Source organism: Amblyraja radiata, chromosome 3 (genome assembly GCF_010909765.2).
Source record: "Amblyraja radiata isolate CabotCenter1 chromosome 3, sAmbRad1.1.pri, whole genome shotgun sequence".
Classification (NCBI taxonomy): domain Eukaryota; kingdom Metazoa; phylum Chordata; class Chondrichthyes; order Rajiformes; family Rajidae; genus Amblyraja; species Amblyraja radiata.
In genome coordinates this window covers 110,693,718-110,720,590 of record NC_045958.1, presented here as the reverse complement: position 1 = coordinate 110,720,590, position 26,873 = coordinate 110,693,718, and the positions used below count along the sequence as shown (strand labels likewise).

General features: G+C 40.7%; 1 protein-coding gene across 1 annotated transcript in view; it reads right to left on the bottom strand.

Moving 5' to 3' along the window:
* Positions 1-25,711, bottom strand: part of pik3r1 (phosphoinositide-3-kinase regulatory subunit 1) — a 70,877-nt gene extending 45,166 nt beyond the window's left edge. The window contains exons 1-2 of the mRNA XM_033018576.1: positions 25,532-25,711; positions 22,221-22,903 (exon numbers count right to left, since the gene is read on the bottom strand). Coding sequence (XP_032874467.1) covers positions 22,221-22,560 — 340 coding nt within the window. The 5' untranslated portion in view covers positions 22,561-22,903; positions 25,532-25,711. The remainder of the gene's footprint in view (positions 1-22,220; positions 22,904-25,531) is intronic.
* Between the last annotated feature and the right edge of the window lie 1,162 nt (positions 25,712-26,873).

Genomic DNA, 26,873 nt, shown 5'->3' with positions numbered 1-26,873 from the left:
GGAAGGAACTGCAGATGCTGGTTTAAACTGAAGATAGACACAATATGCTGGAGTAACTCAGCAGGACAAGCAGCATCTCTGGAGAGAAGGAATGGGTGATGTTTCAGGTCGAGACATTCCTTCTCTCCAGTGGTGCTGCCTGTTATTCCAGCATTTTGTGTCTATCAGCACTTCTGTTTTCAAGATAACTACATACAATGGATTTCAAATCGATTCTAGTTATTTTTAAATAATCTAGCAAATACTTTCCTTGTAAAGACACACTGGGTTAGAAAACCTCCCTTGGCAAAAATATAATCTGGCCACTAGGAGACACCATACACAATAAAACCTGCAGAGTTGACTTCCAAAATACCAAATGCTTGCATAAAGGGAAGAAAAGCGGCATGTAGCAGAACCGTTAAAAAAGTACTTGAAATACTCAAGATGTCTGCCGGCAGTCAAAAAGAAAACCACCCGATATCCACAGTATCACCAATCCGTTTCTTTCCAGGCCTTTTAAAGTATTTCTATTTTGTTAACTCGTAACGGACAGATAATGTAATGCACCAAAGCAAACATCGAATATACAATATAATGAAATGTGGAATATTCAAATATATGCAACTCCAATCTGTGTTCAGTCTATGGAAGCTCACTGATTTAATTTATTCAAAGCAAAAGTCAATAGATTTGTAGATATTAAAGGAAGTATGGCAAAGGGAGAATGTGCAGGAAATTGACGCCGAGATAGATGATCAAGCATGACCTCAACGAATGGCAGGCAAGTTTCTTAAGTTTAGGAAGGAACTGCAGATGTTGGTTTACACCAACATCAAAGCTGGAGCAACTCAGTGAGCCAGGAAGCATCTTTGGAGAAAAGGAATAGGTGACATTTCAGGTGGAGACCCTTCTGTGCTCTTATGGTACATTTTAGACATGAGCTTTGGAACAAATCAGTGATGATGAATTACGTCTTTTTGCATTTTTAGCACCTAAACATCAACCTGATATTCTATGAAAACAATTGCAACCACCTTCACCTCCACTCCAACAATAACATGCTAACTTGTAAATGGATGTAATGCACAACCCTTTAAGCTTCAAAGCAACCTCAGAATCTGCATTCAAGTTTTCCAATAAAAAGTATTCTCAGATGCCTCTCTGTACACACCTAGCCTAAAACGACAACTATCAGCTCAGGTAACGAAAACATTTTCACAAAGTTATATTATAATTATAACATTTTTCTAAATATGCCAGTAATTATAATTGGCTTGCAGAAATATCTAAACCAAAATATTTCATAAGCTCCTTTTTCAACCGTGAAGTGCATCGGAATATTTTAGCTGTCATTAGAATTTAAAAGTGGAATATGATTAAAATGCATTAGGTGAACCACAACCACCCCTTCAACCCACAATTACCAATTTTACAGATCCATTCATAAATGCTAATGCTGGAGTAACTCAGCAGGACAGGCAGCATCTCTGGATAGAAGGAATGGGTGACGTTTCAGGTCGAGACCCTTCTTCAGACTTCAGGTGCTGTCTGCCCCGCTGAATTCAGCATTTTGTGTCTATCTTCTGTGTAAACCAACATCTGCAGTTCCGTCCTACACCATAGACAAGCCGTGATAGTCATATCAAGACTGACTTATTTGAGGGCAGCAATTAAAAATGCTCGTGTAATTGTTTCTGAAGGATTAACTTTCGATTCCATAAAGTCCGGATTCTGGAGAATGGATTTGCTGTCACATGTACACATAAAACTACATTCAGAAATATTAACATATTTCTATTTTACCATCATAAACTGTTTAAGTTTCCAATACTTCCTTTTTATAGTCAAGCAGAACTATATGACGTCAGACCTCCACACATCATATCCAAGCATCTTAGAACTCTACTTAAATAGCATCATGTCAATACGGTCAACAAACTGACTGCAAGTTTAAGGTGAGTGATAAATCATCTTCTTGCTCCCAATTGGTAATAACCTTACACGTGAAATCTGCATCATGTGTTTGAATAATGAAAAAAACAGGGACAATTTCAAAAGATCGTGTTGATTTTTAATTTCACAAATCCCAGTCTCAACTGAATATTTTTGTTAGAACTCATGCTGCATTAAGGCAGAATTAGACATGGATTTCCCATGCATTTAGACCATAAAACATAAGAGCAGAGTTAGACCATTTGGCCCAATGTGTCTACTCCTCCATTTGATGATGGCTGATTTATTTTTCCCTCAACCCCATTGTCCTGTGTTCTCCCTGTAACATTTGATTGTAAAATGAACAGATCATCAAACTGTGGGATAATGGATGAGACAACAAATTGTAGAATGACTGACTAAAGAAAAAACAATGGGGGGTTGTTTCTCGATAGAAGAGCTGAGATAGCCTAGCCTGAATGGACAAATTTTATAAACATTTTGGATACAAACAGGGCTTCTACGCTGTGTTGCTAAAGGTATAAAAATCAAATGAACCTGTGTATATGGTACATATAATGTGGTTTCTGATTAAATACAACAGTGTTTGCTTTATAAATATCTGCAAGGTCGCAGTGTAGACAGTTACCTGGTGTATGAATAAAAGGTATTCCAAGATAATTATGGAAAAGGATGTCCATTCTGCCAATTCCAAGGGAGAGGTCTAATCTTGTTTTAGAGCAATTTGATACCTGAAGCAACTAAAACTATACTTAGAGACACAAAATGCTGGAGTAACTCAATGGGTCAGACAGCATCTTGGGAGAAAAGAAATAGGTGACGTTTCGGATCGAAACACTTCTACACACAATACTTTGTATTTTGTTCTATCACTGCTTGTTGCACCACAATAAGGTATAAGAATCAAATGAACCTGTGGATCAAGATTCAAGAATTCTCTCAAAGACTTCACTTTTGATCCCTTTCTTTAAAGTTGAACAACACTTGTATTAAGTTTATCACTCTCTTCAACCATTCCTTCCACATTCACAATCCTCATCTATCTCACTGGGATCAAAAAATATTGCTTGATTTTAAAAAGATTTATAGAATTAAGACAGACACAAAATGCTGGAGTAACTCAGCGGGACAGGCAGCACCCCTGGAAAGAAGGAATGGGTGACGACGTCTTGGGTCGAGACCCTTCTGCAGACTCAACATGGGATCTAATCAACTCGAGCTTAAAAAGCTAATTTGTGTGGCATTCTATTAGTCAAATAAAGAAAGACAATGTAGAAAAAAGCATATAGATACAATCCATCTATTATTTCATTTCTAAACTTTGGGATTGTGATCTCTTAAATTGTCACCGAACAGCTGTGATCAATTTTAGAAATGGCGTTCCTTTGAAGGAACTGAGCCCATGAAGGTGTAAGAGGCTTTAACTGCATGGGAGTCCGCAACATATGACACAGAAAAGGCTAATGTAGATGATGCGCAGTTAATTTCTTTAAAATTCAATCTACCGAATACAAAATAGTAAAAAAGTATCAGTAAGTAGCAAATTATTCACAAGAACATAAATATTTCATCTTATAAATCATCTTATTTGGATGAGATTCTCAAATCAAGAATAACCTCCTTTCACTCGAGTTTTCAGTCATGGAATAAGTAACTTTCCACATAGTTGGTTAAAAGTATTTTGGGAGCAAGAAGCAACTGGTCTACCCAGTGAAAAGATCTACCCAGATCTCCCAAAAGAGTTGGAAAATATATTTAGGGTAAGTCGATTTACCATGCAAGCTTCGATCCCTGATGAGAGTAACAGCAAAGAATAATTTCTAAAGAAACTGTGCATACCAAGCAAAATTGGGGATTATACAACGGGGAACTAGATCAGCTAGTACTTTATAAAACAGACCAGATCCAAGGGGTGAAGGGAGTATAAATAGCCAAATTTATGTTCTTAACAGTCAAATTATAATTCACAGCAATTTTATCCAGAAAGATATTCATGCTGGGAACAAAGGTACATTACCAAGTATTCAAGAAAACAAAAGATCACACACAAAAGTCTACATATTTGATGTCAGATTAATTATGGTGGTGGGATAAGCTCCAGCAGTCTCCAAAGTTGCTCTACCCATGTTATGCATGGCTTTCTCAAGCAAAAATGTAGAATTTTCTATGGTTCACATGGCCCTTTTTGCCTGCCATGTAGTTAATCTGCCAGCAGACAAACTGTGCTTCCACAACTAGCTTTGCCAACTTAAACAAAAGGCTCCTTGAGCAATCAAGTAATGAAATGCACATGTACACATTTGCACGCACATACTGAGAAGAGAGGAAAAAAAAAAGGCTTAAAGTTCCCAAATTAATTAGAAATCCTTACGGTATAATTAAAGAGGGGGGTAAAAAAAAAAATCAAGTCCGCACATCCAACTTTCCGTGAAGTACACTTTAAAAATACATTTCATTTGTTCACAGCAAGGTTTGAGTGCAAAAAAAACTGTGGTATCTCTAATAGATTACAGTAATCTGCAATCTAGGATCGATAAATACCATGGCACAGGATAAATTAATTGCATTTTCAGTTAAATTAACTCTATGGCAACAAAATAAGAACTGAACTTTGATGTTATGCAGTCCTTAAACCAAAGAACACTAGACAATCAGTAAGTATATAGACAAAATGCCAGAGTAACTCAGGCAGCATCTCTGGAGAGAAGGAATGGGTGACGTTTTTGGGTCGAGGCCCTTCTTGAGGAAGGAAAAATTATCTCGACCCGAAACGTCACCCATTCCTTCTCTCCAGAGATGCTGCCTGTCCCGTTGAGTTACACAGGCATTTTGTGTCTATCTTCAGCTTAAACAAGCATCTGCAGTTCCTTCATACACACTGGGCAATCAGTAGCTTGGTTCCCAAAGAATGCTTAATTACGACTGTCAATTAATCAGTACCCTATGCACAATTAACAGTTGCAAATTAATTCACATTAACATTTTAATTGTGCATGCTTAGAAAAACCTTTGAACCAGAATTAAGAGAATTGAAATAAAACAAGGTGAAATATGCAGATCATGCATTATCCGTGGAGAAATAAAATCTTAAGATCAATGACTTGAGAACCTCAGGAAACTCCAAACAGCATCTGCGTTTCAAAATTATTATTTCTCGTACATTGCTTTATTTCAATCTTCAAGTTTTCCTTTTAAAATAAATTGACGGTGAATACTTTATATTGTGAAAAAAATGTACTTCGCACATAATGTATCACTGTTTCTCAATCGCTGCTGGGTCTCAATCTCTGTCCCTACTCCCTGTGGGAGTATCTTCCCCAGGGTAACTGCTTTTAAAATATATAGCTTAGCTCCAGTTTCAAAGGCAATTGGGGGCAGCAACAATGCTGCCTTGTCACCAACAGTAGTAGGCCCCTCTCAGTCATGACTGACCATGGGTGATGCATCCTGGTCGGATGCAAGCCTGGGCGATGTCATATGGAGCACGTCCCCTCTCTCCACGTCGCTGATCGATCCAAAGGAACAGAAGGGTTGTTACAGTTTGGCACCAGCGCCGTCGCAGGAGCTGCCAGAGCGAGGTTGTAGACAATGACGAACTGCCTTAGGGGCTCCGCCTCCAGATTTTCTTGAGGTTTACTCCTGGAGCCTTTTCCATGACTGGATATGGCCACAAGGCAGTGGAGGTTTTAAATCAGAGTTTTCCCTCTCCTAGATGGACTGCCTTCCCAGGCTGACGAGCCCCATCTGCCCGAGACTCATAGGGGCGGGAGCGTCTAGCTTCCCGTGCAGATCTACAGCACCTGCCCACTCACCAACACAAATACTACACAAAAAAATTATATGTGCCATATGTCTCACTTTGGACCACTGGGCCATGCATCATCAGGCAATAGATCCATATCGATCTGTCAAGTTGTGCATTAATGACTACAGAACTCTTCCCAAGGCAAGCCATGAACCATCACTCCCAGTTACATCACACCAGCCCAACTCATGGTGCTGGAAGATGATCGATCATTCCTTCTCTCCAGAGATGCTGCATGTCCCACTGAGTTACTCCAGCCTTTTGTGTCTGTCTTCCACCAACCTTGTTGCAGATTCCCAACCATGACACTACACACCACTGCAGCATGAATCCACACGACACATACTACCACATTATGAGACCATGAGTTCGACATTTCCCTCCCTCACTGTAATAGTGCTCCAGTTTTCCGTGCCCTGGCATTATGTGTTATTTAGTTTCCATTGTACACTGTTATCAGCCGAATAAAGTTAAAATTTCAGGTGAAAAAAAAGTTATTAATCTGCAAGGGCAACACAGTATCCACCCATCTTTCACCAGTACTTGAATGCAAGACATCTTATGCCTGCCGGTAAAATCATGCTTATAGAATTTAATTAGATTTCATCATGGAACATATACAAAATCCAAAGACAGGAGATGAAGGGCTATAAAAAATCTGGTTTTGGCATCCTCCAAGTTATATTAGACTGTTTATTAGTTTTGTTTCACTACATTTAAAAAGCATAGCAATTTTGTTCAGAATCAAAATGATATGGAACAATGATTTAAAGTTAACACTCCCCAACAAACCAATGTCAACACGAGAATGTTTACAAAAAGTACATTTGCACAAAAATTGGAACAACTTCAGTCCATTTGCATTTAATCTGCTTCTACGGGGAAGTATGGTACAAAGGGTCAAAAGGCCATATTCCAAAAGCTGGCAAAAGACCATGAGTTTTATACCATGTACACTGCAAATATGGAGGTCAAATCCTTTCGAGTTAGCTAGATTTCCATGGGTTTATGAAAGTACGTTGACCAAAAAAAAAATCTGATTAAAACACCCCAAATACTGACCCCATCATGAAAATGCCATTTTGAAACACAACTGCAAAAATCATATCACAAATTCCTTGCAAAGGGAATGAGCAGCAGCACTTTATTTAATGGTGCCAATGTCAGGTCCTATGAAGAAATTAAAAACTGATAGGTACCCAAGAAACTCTATTTTTCCATTAATTTTTATGTTCCAAATCAAAATAAACTAAAGTCTTAAGCCATCCAACTGAAAGATTTAAGACTGGCAAGATAGGCAAAAAGACAGACATTAGACACTTTAAAGCTTTTCATGTTTACACTATTTAATCACTCGTTGCTGAAGTACTGAAGTTTACATTTTTGAAAAATTGGCAGATTCTGGAAGGTAGCATGTTAATTAAATGTTTTTATACATTAAACTGCAAACTAGATCGAGAATAGATGGGCAACTTTTGCAGAAATGGGAGGTTGGCAGATGGAACGAGCTCCCAGAGGAAGTAGTTGAGTCGGGTACAATGAATATTTAGACACGTACACGGATAAGAAATATGGGCTGTATGTAGGTAAATGGGAACCATCTTGGATTCAACATTGTGGCCAGCATGGAGGAGTAGGGACAAAGGGCACATTTATGTGCTATATGACTATTATCAGTAGAAACTAACGTTCTTTCTCAAAATGTGCCGAATGTATCTCTTGAGCTTCCTTTACACTTTCATACAGAAATCTGTAACTCAATGAGTTGACTTCGCATCATACATTTCTGGTAAAATTCCACTGGTCTTTCCCTGCAATTTTTCATGCTTGAGATATTTAAACAGCATTGAAAACAAACACATGTGCCTGCTCCTGAAATATTTTTCTCAACAATATTTTTTATAAAATATGGTACAGTAGCTTTGTATAGAAAAGGTTTGACTAGAATCTAATAGCCCAACTATTATTTTGGACTGTTCACTACAGGTGGGAGAGTTAAAGTAACAAAATAGACCAGAAATAAAATTAACTATCACAAATACCCTTCTGGGCAGAGAATAGAGCTTTTCCTCATCTTCAGAAACATTCCAGCAAGTCATTTCCACACACTCTTCATTGTTTCTCTCAAAGTTTGGAGTGGAGAACTGAATTAATACTGCAGCAGAACTAGGTTTTATGTAGGTTTGGCAGCAATTTGTCAAGTATGCATTAACAGAACTCTGATTTTTTCAGCTGTGCTTAAGAAATATAATCCAGTCTGGAAGAACATCAAGTATTACTTTTTTTCCCCTCAATCTTTTCTTGGACTGGCTCTATCACACCCTAAGGAACGGCAGCTCAGAAATGAGATAAGCAGTTTACATTTTACCTTAAAATCATAGTTTGACCTGATTTAGTGGATACAAATTCAGATTCTTCATTCAACACAAAGTCTTATTTTGTGCAACAACTTAATGTGAACAAGTCTAGTAGAAATTTAACAGAGCAGAATGAAAACTGATATCGCTGCACATCTTTAGAGATATCCAAAATATGCTCACCATGGAAACCATGCCAAATGAGCCAATTTGCAATTGAAACTTTCCATTTTCTTAACTCCAGCAAAAGCAAAATACTTAATCTGTTAGAATACAACATTGTGAATGCCTTAAATCACCCGTCTTCTGAAATGACCTCAACAGCTTGCTTTTTGGATACCTTAGCTTCAAGAACCAAGAACATTAATGCAGTGGAGACTTCCAAATTATGAGAATATCAGAACAAACAGGAGCAGAGCACCAAATTTGTTTAAGACGGAACTGCAGATGCTGGAAAATCGAAGGTAGACAAAAATGCTGGAGAAACTCAGCGGGTGAGGCGGCATCTATGCAGCGAAGGAAATAGGCAACGTTTCGAGTCGTGACCCTTCTTCAGTCTGAAGAAGGGTCTCAACCCGAAACGTTGCCTATTTCCTTTGCTCCATAGATGCTGCCTCGCCCTCTGAGTTTCTCCAACATTTTTGTCTACCAAATTTGTTGATGTTTTGTTTAAACAATATGGACATTGCCAGCTAGACCAAGATGTAATGCCCATCTTGGTGTTCCGAGCTGAAGGTATTCCCACTGTGCTGTTGTGAAGGGAGCTCCTGGATTAGGCCCAGCAATGATAAGGGAGCTAGCAATATATTTCCAAGAATAAGCCGTGGACGATGACCCTGTAGGTCTATTGCCCTTGTTCTTTTTGTGCTTATCAGAGATTAGGGGAAGAAAGGTTCTTTTGCAGCCACTGAGCATTTTGTCTGTTGAAAGCATAGCATGCCAGTGCACCAGATGGGGAGTGAACAGATGTTCAATTACCCTCAATTGGTGCTTTGTAGGGGAGATGGCGGTGATGTTGGGTTCAATTACTACAGATTCTTTGCCCTGATGGGTCAAAATACTTGTGTTGTGTTTGCATTCTTAGAGACAAGTGAGAAGTGTACCTTGTTTGAGGAGTCATGTGGAAAATTGATTACAAATTGGTCAGGAAGCCTGGCTTCTGACTTTCTCTCATAGCTGCAAAACATGCATTTCAATTGATTTATATGCGATGATAATCCCAGTATGTTGACATTCTTAGCGATTAAAAATGTCTTGGGAAGGTGTCTAGATTCCCATTATATCAGGGACACAGATTGCGAGCAACATGGAGCAATAATCCGATGGGTTTATACTGACGTATATAAGAATTGAAATACAGATAACTCTCATTATAACAGACCATGGGGGTGGGGATAAAAATGGTGCCTGTCATTGCTGCTATTACTGAAAAAGCAGCCAACTAACATACTAAACCTCTTCCTGAAAGGTTTAGACTTCTGTTGGAGCACTGGCAACTTCACCATGAGAACCATGGTAATTTCAAAATTGCCATAGTTCATAAGGAATAGGAGTAGAAATAGGCTATTCGGCCCATCAAGTTTACTTTAATCATGGCAGATCTATCTCTCCCTCCTAACCCCATTCTCCTGCCTTCTTGTACAGGGCCCCAGTGGGACCACACCTTCTTGTATAGGTTTCTCGTGAGACCACACCTGGAGTATTGTGAACAGTTTGTCTCCAAATTTGAAGAAGGACATTCTTGCTATTGAGGCAGGGCTGTCATATGCTGAGAGAATGGAGTGGCTGGGCTCGTATACTCTGGAATTTAGAGGAATGAGAGGTGATCTTATTGAAACATAAGATTAAGGGTTTGGACACGCTAGAGGCAGGAAACATGTTCCCGTTGTTGGGGGAATCAAGAATCAGGGGCCACAGTTTAAGAATAAGGGGCAAGCCATTTAGAACGGAGATGAAGAAACACTGTTTCACACAGGTACACAAAAAAGCTGGAGAAACTCAGCGTTTCGGGCCGAAACCCTTCTTCAGACTGATCTGGGGTGGGGGGGGGCAGGGACAAGAAAGGAAAAAGGAGGAGGAGCCCGAAGGCTGGGGGATGGGAGGAGACAGCAGGGGGACTGAGGAAGGGGAGGAGATAGCAAGGACTAACAAAATTGGGAGAATTCGATGTTCATGCCCCCAGGATGCAGTCTCCCCAAGCGGAATATGAGGTGCTGTTCCTCCAATTTCCGGTGCTGCTCGCTGTGGCCATGGAGGAGACCCAGGACAGAGAGGTCGGAGACGGAGTGGGAGGGGGAGTTGAAGTGCTGAGCCACCGGGAGGTCAGCTTGGTTATTGCGGACCGAGCGGAGGTGTTCGGCGAAACGATCGCCCAACCTCCGCTTGGTCTCACCGATATAGATCTGCTGACATCTAGAGCAGCGGATGCAATAGATGAGGTTAGAGGAGATGCAGGTAAACCTCTGTCGCACCTGGAACGACTGCTTGGGTCCTTGAACGGTCGAGGGGGGAGGTAAAGGGACAAGTGTTGCATCTCTTGCGGTTGCAAGTGAAACTGTTTCACACAGAGTTGTGAGTCTGTGGAATTCTCTGCCTCAGAGGACGGTTCTCTGGATACTTTCAAGAGAGAGCTAGATAGGGCTCTTAAAGATAGCGGAGACAGGGGATATGGGGAGAAGGCAGGAACAGGGTACTGATTGTGGATGATCAGCCATGATCGCATTGAATGGTGGTGCTGGCTCAAAGGGCCGAATGGCCTACTCCTGGCACCTATTGTCCATTGCCTATTCTTCCCATAATCTCTGACATCTGTACTAATCAAGAATCTATCTATCTCTGCCTTAAAAATATCCACTGACTTGGCCTCCACAGCCTGTGGCAAAGAATTCCACAGATTCACCACCATCAGACTAAAGACATTTCTCATCTCCTCCCACATCGACTCTGTCCAAGCCTTTACTATTCTGTATGTTTCAATGAGGCCCCTCCTCATTCTTCTAAACTCCAGCAAGTACAGGCCCAGTGCAGACAAAAGCTCATCATTGGTTAATCCACTCACAGGGTAACCTACTCATCATAGTTACCCATCACTAGCCTCAAACTACAACATTCCCATATGCCCGGCTAGTTTGCCTGTTGCATTTTGGATTTCTATGCCACGGACGTATATACCACATTAACGTTCTTGCGTATGCCACTTGTAGATGTCTTCAAGATTTTTATCTTGCGCAATTCTCATGCTTCCTTCTACTAGAGGAAGTTTAAGATGTAGAACCTACACTGAACTTTAATAAAAATGAGACAGACATCTAGCGACAGTAAACAGATCGAGACGATATCATTCCACCCGTCCAGCAGTCACTCCGTGAACAAATTCAGTCCTTTGTTCCCAATATAAACAATGGCTTGGTTACAACACATGTTGTCCACTATAACCAAAACCTCTCAAAGGGGTCTGTATAACAAGGGTAGACTGTATCCAAGTTCATCATTCTACATTTTCTGCTAAATTATTTATCTTCTGTTGCTTCCCCTGGAGCTTGCGGCATATTCACTTTCATCTGCTAATATGCCAATTCCCATTATCACTTGACTACACCAATGAGGTGATATACAATATTCAATTAACCTACCTCACACTGTTCGGATGTGGGATGAAACCAAAGCAGCAGGAAGAAACTTATACACTCACAAAGTCAAGGTACAAACTCCACACTGACAGCATAAAAAGGTCAGGCTCAAAACAATTCCTGGAGCTGCAAGGCAACAGTATTAAGTGTTGCATCATTACACCAGTGTTGCAATTGCAGAGCAATTTGGCAGGGAACAGTGATATATCTGGATGCAAACATTCAGCCTGCTCTTCCATTCAATATAACCATAGTTGAGCTGCATTTCATCCACTTTCCAATCCAATCCTCATCCATTATACCAAATAGGCCACCACTTTCATCCTTGAATCCACTCATGAGAAAAGCACTCCAAATTGAGAAGATACCGAAAGATAATTTGCAATTTTTAAGAAATAGTGGTTGATAAATTGTTAAAGGTTCCCATCACCCACTAAAACATTTCATATATATGAAAATATTGCAAAAACCACACTTCCCAAAGGGCCCAATATGTCACGGATGCAAACCTTGCAAAGTAACAAAGAACACCATTCACTTTAGAGCATTTCTGAAGTGGAGCTCAAGACATACAACTACTTTCCAACTTGTGACACTTCACACAGAACAAACAAAATAGACTAAACCATTACATTTAAACCTTAGCACTAACCTATGGCATTTATAGATGTGTACGCATGGAAAATGCCAATGAAGAGGCTTTCCTTTTACAGTAATTCCAGGCCAATACAAAGCAAACACCTTACTATCTAGTGCAGGGCACTCATTCTCTATTGGTAAACCAGTAACCATCAGTAATATGATGCATATGTTAAACAAGATAAAAATAGATTAGTAGTTTAAATCCATCCATTTTCATGTGACGAGTTGCTCCAATTTCAGATTAAGATTTGTATTTTAATTTTATTTTAAGTGTTGCAACAGCCTTTCCAAAAACTAAACTCAAAACACAACGGAATAAAGAGGCAACCAAGATTAATGATTTGGAGGTAGAATGATGAATAAACAAAACTTGACGTTCTCAAACGCTGCATCAGGAGAAAACATGGACTGAAAACAGGGCCAGATGCATTCAAACCACTTCACAGAAATATCTTAATTGTAATCAGCAAAAGGATTCTTGACATTAGACAAAACATGATTAATTTTTGTATTTAAGTGTGTTTGCAGCAGTTATTCTCACCAACCTCTTTTGAAGATACAGTTTGATATCTTTCTTTGTCAGCGGAACAAAATCCTTACCACATTTTAGCCAAATAGTTCTTCAATGGTATACCATTGTAACAAAATAACAACTCGTCGGCTGGAACTATTCTTATAAATAGGCCTGCAATGGGTTTAAACACTAGAATTATTATTACTTAAAAAAAAAAATTATAGGTTGTTCCTGGGTTCTGACGCCTGAATTATCGATATCCTAGATACATGAATGAACATTTGGAAAACTGGTGGGACAATTTTGCCAGAATGGGGTATCGACCTGCCTTTCTACCACCTCCCCCCCACCGTCCCAAGACTCAAAACAAACTAGGATCTAGATCGAACCAAGGAGAGCTGGGAGTGCCGAGTACATGCACTCAGCCACTCTTCCTGCACCTGTTCTCCCATCAAAGCCGTTTCTATTCTCCTCTCCCAATAGATATCTTTATTCATTTCAGGATACGAACAGTTCCCGGGAATAGAACCCTGTCATACCCTAGGGACTGTATGTACTATATTGCAATCCAAAATATTAGATACGCAATTTCAGACAAAAACACAAAATTAATTCAGTTAAGATTGGAAATCTAAAAAAAGTAGCAATTCATCTATTGGAAAGCTGGAAGAATCAAAGCAATCTGCCAGAATGCAATGATTTTAAAGCCAAATTTAAATTCAACCTGTATTCCACAGATGATGATTAATCGTCCTTTTCCTGAAGAGACACACACAAAGCCTTCACTTCAGTGAAAATAATTTATAGCAACACGGAAATATTTTTCCACCCTTGGCCAGATTCCATGACTCATTACTGCACATATAGAAACCCAGATGAATTACAAATGTATGAACTAGGAGTAAGGCACTCTTTCAAAGTGTTGAGCACTGTGCAACTTGTTCATAAAAAGGGAGCATTTTTCTCCTGTTTCAAAAACGTGGGTTCTAGTAGCTTAATTGGCTACTGTAAAGCATCCATAATTTGTGGGCAAATCGTTGAGTCTGGGGAGAGTTGATGGGAATATGGAGAGAATAGAAAATTGTGATTGTACATTGATTACTGCAAATGGATGCTAAATAGTGCAGCATAATCCTGGCGGGTCAAATCCCAGGTTTGTGCTGTATCTCTCTCCGACTGACTGTTTTTATGGCTGAAGTGGATAAAGAAATGAAAAACCAAACTGGAATGTGAAAATGAGGTTACAATCACATCTTTTTGAATGAAGACAATTTGAGAGGCCATTTGTGCTCTTAATTCTAGTATTTTTCAAAACTAGGGCGCCTTTATCTGATTACTAGTCCCCCCCCGCCCCCAACACTGTAATGCCTTTAGCTGTAGCATCTAACATTTTCTCTATGGCAGATATTAAATTAACTGACCTTTCCCTCCTTTTTGAACAACATACAACATTTAAGCAACATTTGGTCTGGAAATGGAAAGGAAAGGTTGAGAGGGATATGGGCCAAATATGGGCAAAAGGGACCAGCGTTGATGGACATTTTGGTCGGCAAGGCCAATTTGGGCCATTTGCATGAACAAATGGAATCTTCAACAAATCTAAGAAATAGAGAAAATTTAAAACCAATTTATGTTAAGAGCCCATGATGAATACCATGAGCATCTGGGGAATTTAAGAGATGAATAATAGGTTGCGAGCACAGCCACCGACATCCAAGGTCATGAAAATATTTTTTCTTGATCAAACAACTTAATAAAGTTGATCTTTATTTCACTGTCCTTTACATTATAACCATTTGTGACACATGCTCCTTTTCATACTAATAATGTAAAAATCTATTTGCACCACTTGGAAAAGATGTGGATTGAATACAGGCCTATATACATGCGTGCCCTCCACAACATTACCTCCCAAGCCAATGTCACTTTTCTGCTCGAGGCTGTGAGAAACTATTTGCCCTGTTTATCGAGACTAGTATTTTGCCAAGTCCAAAAGATTTCAATTCCCAACACAGTCAAATTCTAACATAAATAGCCTGCAGCTCCTATTTCTACTCATTTTAAAGATCCAGACAAGAATGCATAAGAATATTTTACCTATGCAGAATCAAACTATTAACAGATCATATCTCTTAATATAGATCAAAGTGTTTTTTATTTAAAAAGGCAGTTAAGCCTCTGAACAGCCCCTACATTATTTAGTCAAATTCATAAACCATTAAAACAGCATATCAAACACGATATATAACGGCACTTGTTTGCAATGCCATTGTTTGTTTCTGGAGCAATGTTGTAATCATTGTACTCTTTCCTTTATTTCCACATTTTAAAATATAGAATAGCATACAGAAAACATGATTTTAAACAAAAGCATTTGATAATTTGAAACTAATAATTCAGATGTATTAGTGAGAATTATCCATTTAGTTAAGAGACACATCATGGAAACAGGCCTTTGTCAATATACAAACAGTGTAAGCTACCCGAAGTTGTTGAATTAAATAAAGTGCCGGTACAGTGTAGATGGACAAGATCTTCTTCAAGCTTACATTGAACCTCATTACTGCAGCGCAAACACCACAGGCATGTGGGTCAGAATGGGACTGCGTTGGCAAAACAAACGCAACTAGAAGCTCGGTGACTGAACACAAGGTTGTTACATGTAGGCTAAGCAACCAATGATGCCCATTAGGCAGCACCTTGCAATTCTCCCATTGCAATGTCTAATTGTTTCTAAAATTATTCCATGCCCTTCAGCTACACAAGTATCTAGCATCAGTCACACAAGTTCATAAGCTATCAGTGAAAAAAACATTCTGAAACTTAGGTAGCTATGATTTGGACCAGTGCAAAGGTATCTTTGGTTAAAATAAAAGTTGCAGCTTTTTTTCTGCTTAATTTTCAATGTGGTTCTATAACCGACCCAAATCGCATTTAACCACATGATACAAATGGTGCACCCAAATTAATCAATCACATCATATCAAATTTACATTATGGAAACACTTTATAGCAGAACGAGTAGAAACAAGGAACTGTAGATGCTGGCTTTATATCAAAGATAGACATAATGCTGGAGTAACTCAGCAGCATCTCTAGAGATAAAGGATGGGTGACATTTCGGGTCAGGCAGCCTGAAGAAGGGCCCTGTCCCGTAACTCATTCATCCTTTTTCTCCAGAGATGTTGTCTGACCCGCTGAATTACTCTAACACTTTGGCTCTATTATATGTAATGCTTTGAGGTAATTCAGCAACAAACAGACCAATAAGGTGGTGGAATATGATTTGAAAAGTGTTATAAAACAAGCAGAGTTCCAGAAAAACTCAATTTCAGAGGGTTGAATGTTGGAAAATAGCTACAAATTAAAGTCAAATCCAAATGTGCCAAAGAAGGGTAATGATAGAGAGAAAAGAAAAGTTGATGTCACGCTAGACTTCACAGATGGACAAACCAGTCGATATAAAAAAGGGATCAAGCATTTAAGAGCAAGGTGTATAAACTCAATAGAAATGCAACGGAAACAAAATATGCAAACACATTGACTCTAACCATTCACAAAACCCCACTGCCCAGAGGTTATGTGGTTATGGAGTTAAAATGACTTGGAATTGTTCTCATCTCATCCATTTGTAAAACAGAGCAGCCCGACACATTACAAATAATAGGGTTCTGGAGATGGAACCTGAAGCCCCAGACTACCCAATGGACTGTACATTGGCAGTGTGTGCTGGCACAAGATAGTTTCCACCATTTCTAAACACCTCTGATAATCACATTGAGAGTCATGTGACATGCAGTTAAATCGATTAAAGCATTAACATTAATCAAAGTAAAACAGTGAAGAAAACAAACCACTTGTCTTCATTTATCTCAATGATAAAGTTATAATGATTTATTACTTGCAAACAGGGCCTTTGAACAGTTTATGACAAACATAAAATCTAATGTCCAGGTAGTTCTAACCAGTTTTAGGCTTATCTCACTGTACGTACAGCCTTTATACCACTGACACTTGAAACAACCCAGGTCACCAGGATGTATCTCCAATTGAACAATTAGAACATCATGAGGATTTTTAATGAAGGTTACCCACAGCCCCCCCATACACAATCTCAAACCTGAAGCCAACCATTCCCACAGCATCCAAGTGTTTTCAAATGCCAAATAAGGGTTGTTACATTCTGTTAATTGGCAAAACACTGGAGTCGCTACAAGAGTAAGGAAGAGTAACATTGTAAAGTGTATTCATTAATTAGCCTTGTAAATATGCATGTTACCAAATACAAAGACAAGTCAATACTACAGAGCTCTAACATGTGATATGCAAAGCAAACATCAGAGTGCCAAAGATCTGAACAGAATACAGCAGAAACTTCTCATTGCTGATATGTGGAGATACAGGAACTCAATATGTGCATTCATTAAAATGATAAATTGTTTCCACAGTAAGGAAGATTGGTAACCCGATGTTGCAACTTTAAAATAACTGACATAAAGAGGAGAAGTGGGATGGAACTTGGTCCTAAATCTATCTAGGGCAAAATCTATAACACTACTTGAAGGAAAATGAAGTGGTGATAACATTTAAAAAAATAATGTTTTAATGGATCACGCAAATTAAATGCATTCTAAAGAGAGTATTTTTGGAAAATGCTGGAATGTAAGACTGAAGTTGTTTCAAGCATATACCTAACCACATGGTTTATTTCTTTGCTGTAAAGACCAATTAAACAATTATACAATTTGAATAGTTTATTGCTAATTTTATGGCTTTACGATATACTATAGTTATTGTTTCCAAAAAAGAACATAACGAAATGTCAGTCCAAATTCATCGGCTTTAAATTTCGGTCAAGACCAACTATTGTCTATAATAATTGGGAAAAAACAACTTACACATGTTTCTATAACTTTAGCCATCCACATGTCATGCCAATGCTCATGAAAGTGCACTAACATTTAATGCATTTGAACAAATGCTTGCAACTTAATTGTTTGCAACAAATAATTTAAACTTAAATAATATTCATCCAATAGGAATCATTTTGAAGCAAATGTTCAAACTTGTTCAAGAAATGCTTATTAGGTGTTGATGGGACTTTCATTGTTGATTTTAACAAATACTTCCGTTTTATTTAAATTATGGTGGCATAGAATGAATGCTTGCCAGTATTGAAGTATTTTTATATAATACTTTTAATGTAAAAATTATAATTTTCCTTGGGTGGTCTCATCTAAAATTTATGATCATTCTCATAATCTTCTGGATCTTCTCAAATGCCAGCACATCCTTCTTCAGATATGGGGCCTAAAACGGTTCACAATCTTCAAATGTGGTATGAGCAGTGCCTTATAAAGCCTTAGCAGTACATTCCTGTTTTTATATCCTAATTTATATTAATTTTGGATAAGAGGCTGCAAATTTGTGTTGATAAATGCAAAACAGTAGATTGGAGAGGTCCAATCCAGGAAATGTTCACATTGTTCTGATGCTGTGGTATACAACAATGTTTTTTGTGAGACAAGCCAGATTTGCAATTAAAACCACCTTCAACAGACATGAAAACCGCATTTCATTTTGACCAAGCCATTCAAAAAACACAAAACCCAAGTTTCTATTTTTAAAAAAGCTAGCGATTCACACCTTCCTCTTAGAAAGCCAACAATTCCCACCACCTTAAGTCAGGAAGCCAAATGCATTTCCGTTCTCTGCAACTTTAATAACCATTGTGCTTCTATTTCATATAAATGTGCCCATCTGTAACAAAAGCAACATTAAGGAAGGAGGAGATGGCAGGGATAGCAATTCATAAGAATTTCACTACCCACTAAAGCACATACCATTTTTAAGTGCTCTTTGAAATTGCAGTTGGTGCAAACAAAAAACCCCGCAAAAAAACATGCATCCCCCATATTCTTGCATCTAAAGCTGGATGCAATTCTGGGTGTAGATTCAAATTCAGAGGGTCAGTCTGGACCAAACATAGTCCTTGGGTCCCTCGTCACCGAATCCATTGTGCAGCATCATGAGAACCACAGGCGCAGATCCCGAGGTGAGTAGTTCAATTTCAGGTCCCCAGCCAGCTTCCACAATGCTTCTCTAAATCCTTTGTGATTCTGCTGGAAGGGGCCATAGGTCACACCTTTCATAGAAATGGAAACTCCTGGGAAGGACTGTTGATCCTCTGACTTGAATAGTAAGTAGCCAGATTGGACAGATAGCCCTTGAGGGGGCAACTAGCGATGGTGGGCCAGACAGTACCATTCAGCACAAGACATTTTGCTCATTGAGCATTCAGGCCAACTGGGAGTGCAACAGCCATTTAAGATTGGAATTCCACCAAAAGTCAGAATGTTCATATCCAGAAGTAATTTACAGTAACTTACTGAGATCCAATATTTCAATTTTAAGCAAAGTTATTTAATATGCAGCACATGGATCAAGTCAGTGCTAACCACAATCTCAGTGCTAACCATGATGCCAATACAAACTTCACATAGTCCATATCCCTCCATTACCTGCCTGTCTAAATTTCAATGAAATGTTCTATTTGCTTCCACCTGTTGTGTGCTCCAGGCACCTACAACTTTCTATATAGGATACTTGCCTTGTAAATCCCCTGCAAACTCCCTCCCCTCCATAAAGCCACCCCTCTATTATTTGACAAGGGAAGGGTATTATGTGAGATGCAAGGATATCACCTCCATTTGCAAACTATACCAGAAGGTATACAAGGTATAAAATGGGAAAAAGAATGGTGGGTGAGGGAGGGGTGAGAGTAGGTGGACAAATTAAAAAAACAAGAGAAATACACTTTGGAAGCAGAGATTTTGGTTGAGACTCTAAATTACTTTGAATGGGTTTAGAAATGAGTGCTACTAAACTGCAAGAACAGACTCAAAAGGGCTCCATTGTTCCACTGTAATACGTTTATGATCCAAGCACCAAAATGAATACAAGTAAAGGCTTTTCACCCAGGAAACATAATTCTCTAACAGCAATTAAACCAATTGCTATTGAGGCATTTAGAAGAAAATCTAAAGTAGATGAAAATATAAGCAATGTCCAAAAATGTTTGAGCAGTTCAAAAATGTTTTCTACAGTTCACAGCGTGAAACAGCTGCCAATTTGCATGCAGCAAGCTGACACAAGCAAAACAGATAAAATCAATGTCACAATATTAGATCAAGAGAAATACTGGCAAGAATTCCAAACAATAACTGCTGCATGCTTCATTTTAAACATGTAGAACATTTACATCTATCTTGGGGGGGGGGGGAATAATGCCAAGATAAAAGACAATGGGGCAACAAAAGTGGAGTGGGAGAGTATTATGCAAGGATGATAACAGGAATGAGTTGAACTGTTGTATTTGCTTGGAATAACATATCAACTGAACTAGAATTAAAATTGTAATCATTCCCAAATACCGAAAATTAGCAAATCTTTTGCCCGACAGAAATGTTCTGCAAGTGATCTTATAATACGGCAAAAACAGTGTGCTCAAATAGTCCCATTACAATAACTTGGTATTGGATGAAGAATGAGACAAGGAAATAATAGAATGGATCTTGGACTGCAGACCTGCAAGAATCTGACATTTCACGCAAGTCCCTGCAACCTCCGAACTCCTGGATGAAAATGGAAAACTGATCTTGACTTACTGATCAAGCACAGACTGCAAGTACCCAAAACCCCTCAACTGAGTCCATCAATGCCTCTACTTAGAAGATTGAGAAGATCTGGTATGTCAACTAATACTCTTGAACCTCAACAGGTGTACAGTAGAATGTATCACGGCCTGGTTTGGCAACTCATATGCCCAGAAACAAAGATTGGGAAAAGTGCTAAACACTGCCCAGTCCATCAGGGATACTGACTTCCCCACTATTGAAGGGAACTACAGGGCTCACTGCTTCAAAAAGACAGTCTGCAGAGACCCACACCACACTGGCCACATTCATTTTGCTTAAACAAGGTTTGGCGATAACCATGCAATATTAACTCCACATTAACTCAACAAATGAAGCAGTCAATACCCTGCATACAGCATGATTTGAACAACACTTGGGCATGGCTGGGAAGTAACATTCATATCACCAAAACGGCAGATAATGATCTCTAACAATGATCCCGGTGGTTCAATGGCAACACCATCACCAAATACCCCCATTAATATCATATAGGTTGCAACTGATCAGAAGCTCAACCAGACCAGGCCCAAAAAATCTGTGGGTTAAGTAAGCAAGAAAGAGGCTGGATATCCTACATTCTAGACATGGAAAACCCTTTCCACCAACTATGAGGCCCAAGACTGGATGTGTGCAACTACAACATGAAGCTTGACAGCATTCAGATCAAAGCAGACTGCTTGACTAGTAGGCTGCCCATCATCTACATCAGGGGTCAGCAACCTATGGCCCCCGGGCCGAATGCGGCCCGTAACCCGAAATCATCTGGCCTGCATGCGGAATTTCCCCCCGTAATCATCCGCCCCGCCGAGCGCCCGAACCACACCCTGCGCAAAGCCGCCGGCAGGGCTGCGCACCTTCGGTGAACACGTTTAAGAAAGAACTGCTGATGCTGGAAAATCGAAGGTAGGCAAAAATGCTGGAGAAACTCAGCCGAGTCTGAAGAAGGGTCTCAACCCAAAACATCAAGTTCAAATTTATTCACCTAATCCTTTTCTCTGCATGCCCGACCGCTTAGTTACTCCAACAATTTGCGTCTATCCAGGTGTTTGAAGAGTTGCGTTAGTTCTAGAGGTCGCAAATCGTTCTGTACTCTGGGAGAACTCAGTTCACCCAATCCTTCCTCAAACAAAACTTGTCAAACCCAAAACCAGTGAATCTAGCTCACTGCACACCCTCCGTCGTAAATATATATTTTAGAAAAATAGATGAAATGTACACATTACCCTTCAAAAGCATCAAATAATCAACTGAACACAGAGGTCTGCTGTATCAATCTAATTCTACTCCAGCAGAATTCATAACCTTGAGATATGAGCAAAGTAAATTTACATGGGCAATTTTCCAATCAGTTCACCGTACTCCCTACTAATCCTCTTAAAAAGCAGAAATGCATTCCAGACTTTAAGTATAATTCAGCTAATAGAATTTGTAAACTATATAATGTCTTCAATTTGCTATTAGATTAATACAATAAATTAATTTTGGAATAGTTGTGATCCTTCCCCCTCCCCCCCCAAAGAGTTCCCTAACTGTTACAACTCCAATCGCTGCTTCTTTATGCCAGGCGACTTCGACTGCACCACCTCCCCACCCAACCAATCATCGTCAGCCTTGTATCCAAGTATCACGGAAATGACTGACCTTGCTGATCCGCATCCTCGGGTCTCAATGGATTTGGAGCCACTGGCAACGGCCTGGGAGGACGTGGCTTGGGCGTTGGCGGAGAAATCTTCCTGCGACCATAAAATTCTACATATGTTCCTGGAAAATCTCCCCTTTCCTGGGTGGTTTCATTTATGCCGGTGAGCCAGCCAATGTCCTCGGGTCTCGCCTCATCTCCCTCACCAAAGCCCAAGGCTAACAGAGCACTTTTAGTGACAATCAGTATATCACCACTATGCAAATCAATGTCTTCTTCTCGTTCTTTTTTGTATTCATACAGAGCTCTATATTGATATCCATCTGCACTCATTTTGTCCATTGTTATTATTGCAAAACACAAAAAGTTTTGGCTTATGTACACAACAAGTGATAAAACTCAAATTATAAATGAGGTTTCCCCCCCCCAAAGTCGATTCACCCAGTAAAGTATTCACCAAAAGTGCCTTGCTTAATCAAAAAAAGGTCTCAAACTACTCTACCATTTCCATCAAAAATTTGCAATTCGGTTCTTCTAAAGAAACTATTCTTCTCAATGGCATCAGCAGATTCTTGAAAAATTCATGAGGTGAATTATTTGAAGTATCTTTTTTTAAGTGCTCCATCCACTGTATTCAGTCAACATTAAGTTGCATCCACTGCTCTGCTCTCTGACTGGTTCTGACCTACAAGGGGAAAAGGAACGTTTTATTTGTTAATAGAAGGTATTTACCATCTCATTTCTTATACAATAGCCAAGTCATAACAACTCGCGTACGATTCATATGAAGATAGCCCAACCAAATGCAGAATTTGTATATATGTACTTGAATACATACTGCAATAAAAAGGAAGGAGTTATAATTTACAACCTAATAAACTAGTTTAATTCAAGATCAAATGTTATGTTCATATCTTTTGAGGGCGGTCAGTTATTAATAAGGGGACAGAATAACAAATATTAGCACTGAAGCAAGAACTAGATGAAGGCGTTAGAAATTTATTGGCTTCACAGCCTTAATGAGTTGGAAATCATTCTATTTTCTAATTTTGAAACATTTTGTGTAAGCCTTGGTGTAATGGGATAGTATTTCAACTGCAAATTCACTTGCTGTGCCAGACAGAAATTTGATGCTACCTATAAAAGAAAACTAAAAAAACACTGAAAGCCTGTGTCATTGTATTTGATCATCCATGAAAGGAACAAAGAATAAGTTCAGTGTGAAAAACAACTCAATCATGATAATCCATTACTTAAACTGAAGACAAAAATGTAACCCAATACAAATCCATAATTATCACCTCGCAATAATCTAAAAATCGGATAACTAAGATTACAAATGCCTCAATAATTCATCAAAATAATTTTCATTTACTATTAATTCATGGTGCAAATGTCATATATCTTGAATCTCTTAGGAACTTTTTAAAAAATCGTCCTAAAAAGAATAGAGAAAGGCTGAAATGAAACAGAAAATGTTTTTAAAAACTCCTATAAGGCAGCGTCTGTGCAGAGAAACAGAATTAATATTTTAGCCAGACAGCCTTTCGTCTGACTATTTCCACTACTTCAGTTTTTATTTCAGATTTTCACCATCTGCGGTTCGTTTTTGCTTTGAGGGAAAACTGCAGATTGGAAATGGAAGTCTCCCTGGGCTTAATAGCATGTGGATTTGATTACTCGGTGAAGCTCAAAAATTCAATGCACTGCACTTTTTGGGGGGGTGGGGGGGCGGCAAGAAAGTTTTCTTATAGATGTGCAAGATCAAGGGAAGCCAGTAACAACTTTTACAGATTTGATTTTTTTTTTCGTCCGACTAGCTGGCGTAGCAGCAATGGAGACTCGTGCAATCAGGAGATCGGTTAATATTTAAGGTAGAACGGCGAGAGCTCTTAATTTTTTTTGAAATAAACTTTTATTTCACATCTTTGCACCCCAAGCACGGCAATATTGCAAAAATACAACGCACTCGGTCTACATTTTACTGCATTCCCCTTTTCTTATGGGCAAATACGGCGGTTAAAGAAAAAGCAAAGGGCGCCTTATGGTCGCTAGCATACAGTAGTAACACGACGCTCCGCAGAACAATCCATATGGACCGTATTAATGTAGATACGTGGTCGGCGTAATCTTGCAGAACGAGGCTTTAGTTTAATTTGTTGCAATTATTTTCCAAAACAAAAACTTAAATTATGGGAAACTTAAATAGAATATCAACTACAGAGTGCTGATGAGCAAGATTTTATCCTGCAATCTCAGGGGGTGGGGGGGGAAGTTAAATAAGAGATGAATAGTTTATGAACAGAATAACGAGAGGCGAATGTTCCGACACGATTACAGCGCTCGAATTCCCTATTTAGGGAAGGTGAACGACCCCCCCCCCCCCCCCTCCCCCTCCCTCTGCAGAAGTCGTTAGTCTTTTCCTGCGGTGTCTTCCTTTCCAAAAAAAACCTCTCCTCTCACCCCTTCTCCCTCTATAACTACTCACCCTCCTTCCCCCCTCCCCATACCACTCACCCTCCTTCCCCCCCTCCCCGTACCACTCACCCCTCAATCCAGCTTCCAGCCCCCCCCCTCCCCAAGCAACCCCCAAACTCTCACCTCCTTCAACCCCCATTCCCTTATACTCTCCCCAATCCTCACTTCCCCTCAGTCCCCCCCACAAAGCCTCGACCCCTTTGATTCTCACCCGTCTTTCACCCCTCTCCTATCACAGGACTCGCTCAATCCTCACTCCACTTTCAGCCCCGCAACCCCCAACCTGCAAACCCCTTCACCAGTCTCACCCTCCCCGGGCCTCAATCCGTCACTAGTCTCACCCCTTACCCCCTCCGCAGCCGCTCAGCCGCCAACCATTCCCTCACCCATTCTTCACCAGTCTAACCCTTACACCCCCCCCCCTCACCCACCGACCCACAACCTGCAACCGCCAACCATTCCCTCGCCCATTCTTCACCAGTCTAACCCTTACACCCCCCCTCACCCACCCACCGACCCACAACCGCCAACCATTCCCTCAACCCTTCACCAGTCTAACCCTCACCCCCCCCCACAACCGCCAAATATTCCCTCACCCCTTCACCAGTCTAACCCTTAACCCTTAAACCCCCTCACCCACAACCGCCAACCATTCCTTCACCCCCCCCCCCGCGGGCCATGACACCGGGCCGAGCCCGCCAGCTGCCCGGGAGCTGGGGTAGCAGCAGCGGACGCCGCCGCCGCCGCCGTCGTCGCGGGCGGGGGGTTTCGTCGCGGTGGCTCCCTTTCTCCACTTCTCCCTCCAAGCACAGACGCGGTGGCGGCGCTGTCTTACCCGAGGGTTGAGGCCTGGTGGTTGCGGCGGCGCTGGGAGCCGAGCCGGGCTGGGTCGGGTCTGGTCTGCGCCGGCGGCGGCGGCGGGCAAGAGGAAGGAAGGAAGGGAGGGAGGCCTGGAGCTGCTCGCTCGCCAGTCCAGTCCAGTCCGCACCGCTCCTCCTCCTCCCCGCGCGCCAGTATTGTTCCCCTCCGGCCCGCCCCTTCTGCCCACCCCCGACCCTCCCATTGGTCGCACCCGCTGCCGATCAACGAGCCTATCCCGCCCCTTCCTCATTCCTCATCTCCCATTGGTCGCCGTTCTTGTCCGTCAGTGAGATTACCCCGCCCCGCGCCGCGCCCATTGGTCCCTCGCCGTGACAGTCACCGGCGTTGTCCCGCCCCTTCCGCTGCTCTCCGCGCCCATTGGACCGCGACCCTGTCAATCACCGAGCTCCTCCCGTCTCTTTCGCTCAACCCAGCGCCCATTGGCTAACGCCCATGTCAATCATTAACCTCGACCCGCCCCCTCCACTTTTCTTCATCTCCCATTGGCCTGGTGGCTGGTTAGCAGGGGTGAGGAGTCACGAGTGAAGAGTCAAGAGACAAGACTCAAGGTGGAAGAGTCACAAGTCAAGAGGGAAGAGCCACGCGTCAAGAGGGAAGACTCAAGAGTGAATTGTACCCTTCCTCACTAAGTCACCCAGCCTAACCTGTGACTAACCAATGTGTGACGACGCCACACATGAGGAACTCCGGTCCATCTTTCCCCAAGGTCTGAGTGATTTCCTGGGACTGTTCTTTTCCTCATTGTCTCCTAACAGCTGAGGCGCACACCCTCTCTGCTCTCTACCGGCCCTCCCTCAAGCGACTGTGTACCCATTCAAATTATCTCTTGGTTTTCCACATGCTCATTTTCACCCAGAGAGTTGTGAATCTGTGGAATTCTCTGTCTCCGAAGGCAGTGGAGGACGATTCTCTGCATGCTTTCAAGAGAGAGTTAGAGAGAGATCTTAAACATAGGGATATGGGGGGGGGCACTGATTGTGGATGATCAGCCATGATCACAGTGAATGGCGGTGCTGGCTCGAAGCGCCGAATGGCCTACTCCTGCACCTGTTGTCTATTGCGAAGTCACGAGTGAAGTGACAAGATTCAAAAATCAAGAATCAAGAGGGAACAAAGGACAAAGGACATTTATTGCCACATGTCAATAGTGAATAGTGTCAAGGGTCACGTGTCAAGAGTGAATAGTGAAGAGTCAAGGGTCAAGAGTCATGAGTGAAGTCACGACTCAGTGTTTTATATCATGTCCCAGATAGAACAATGAAATTCTCACTTGCAGCAGCACAACAGAATATGTA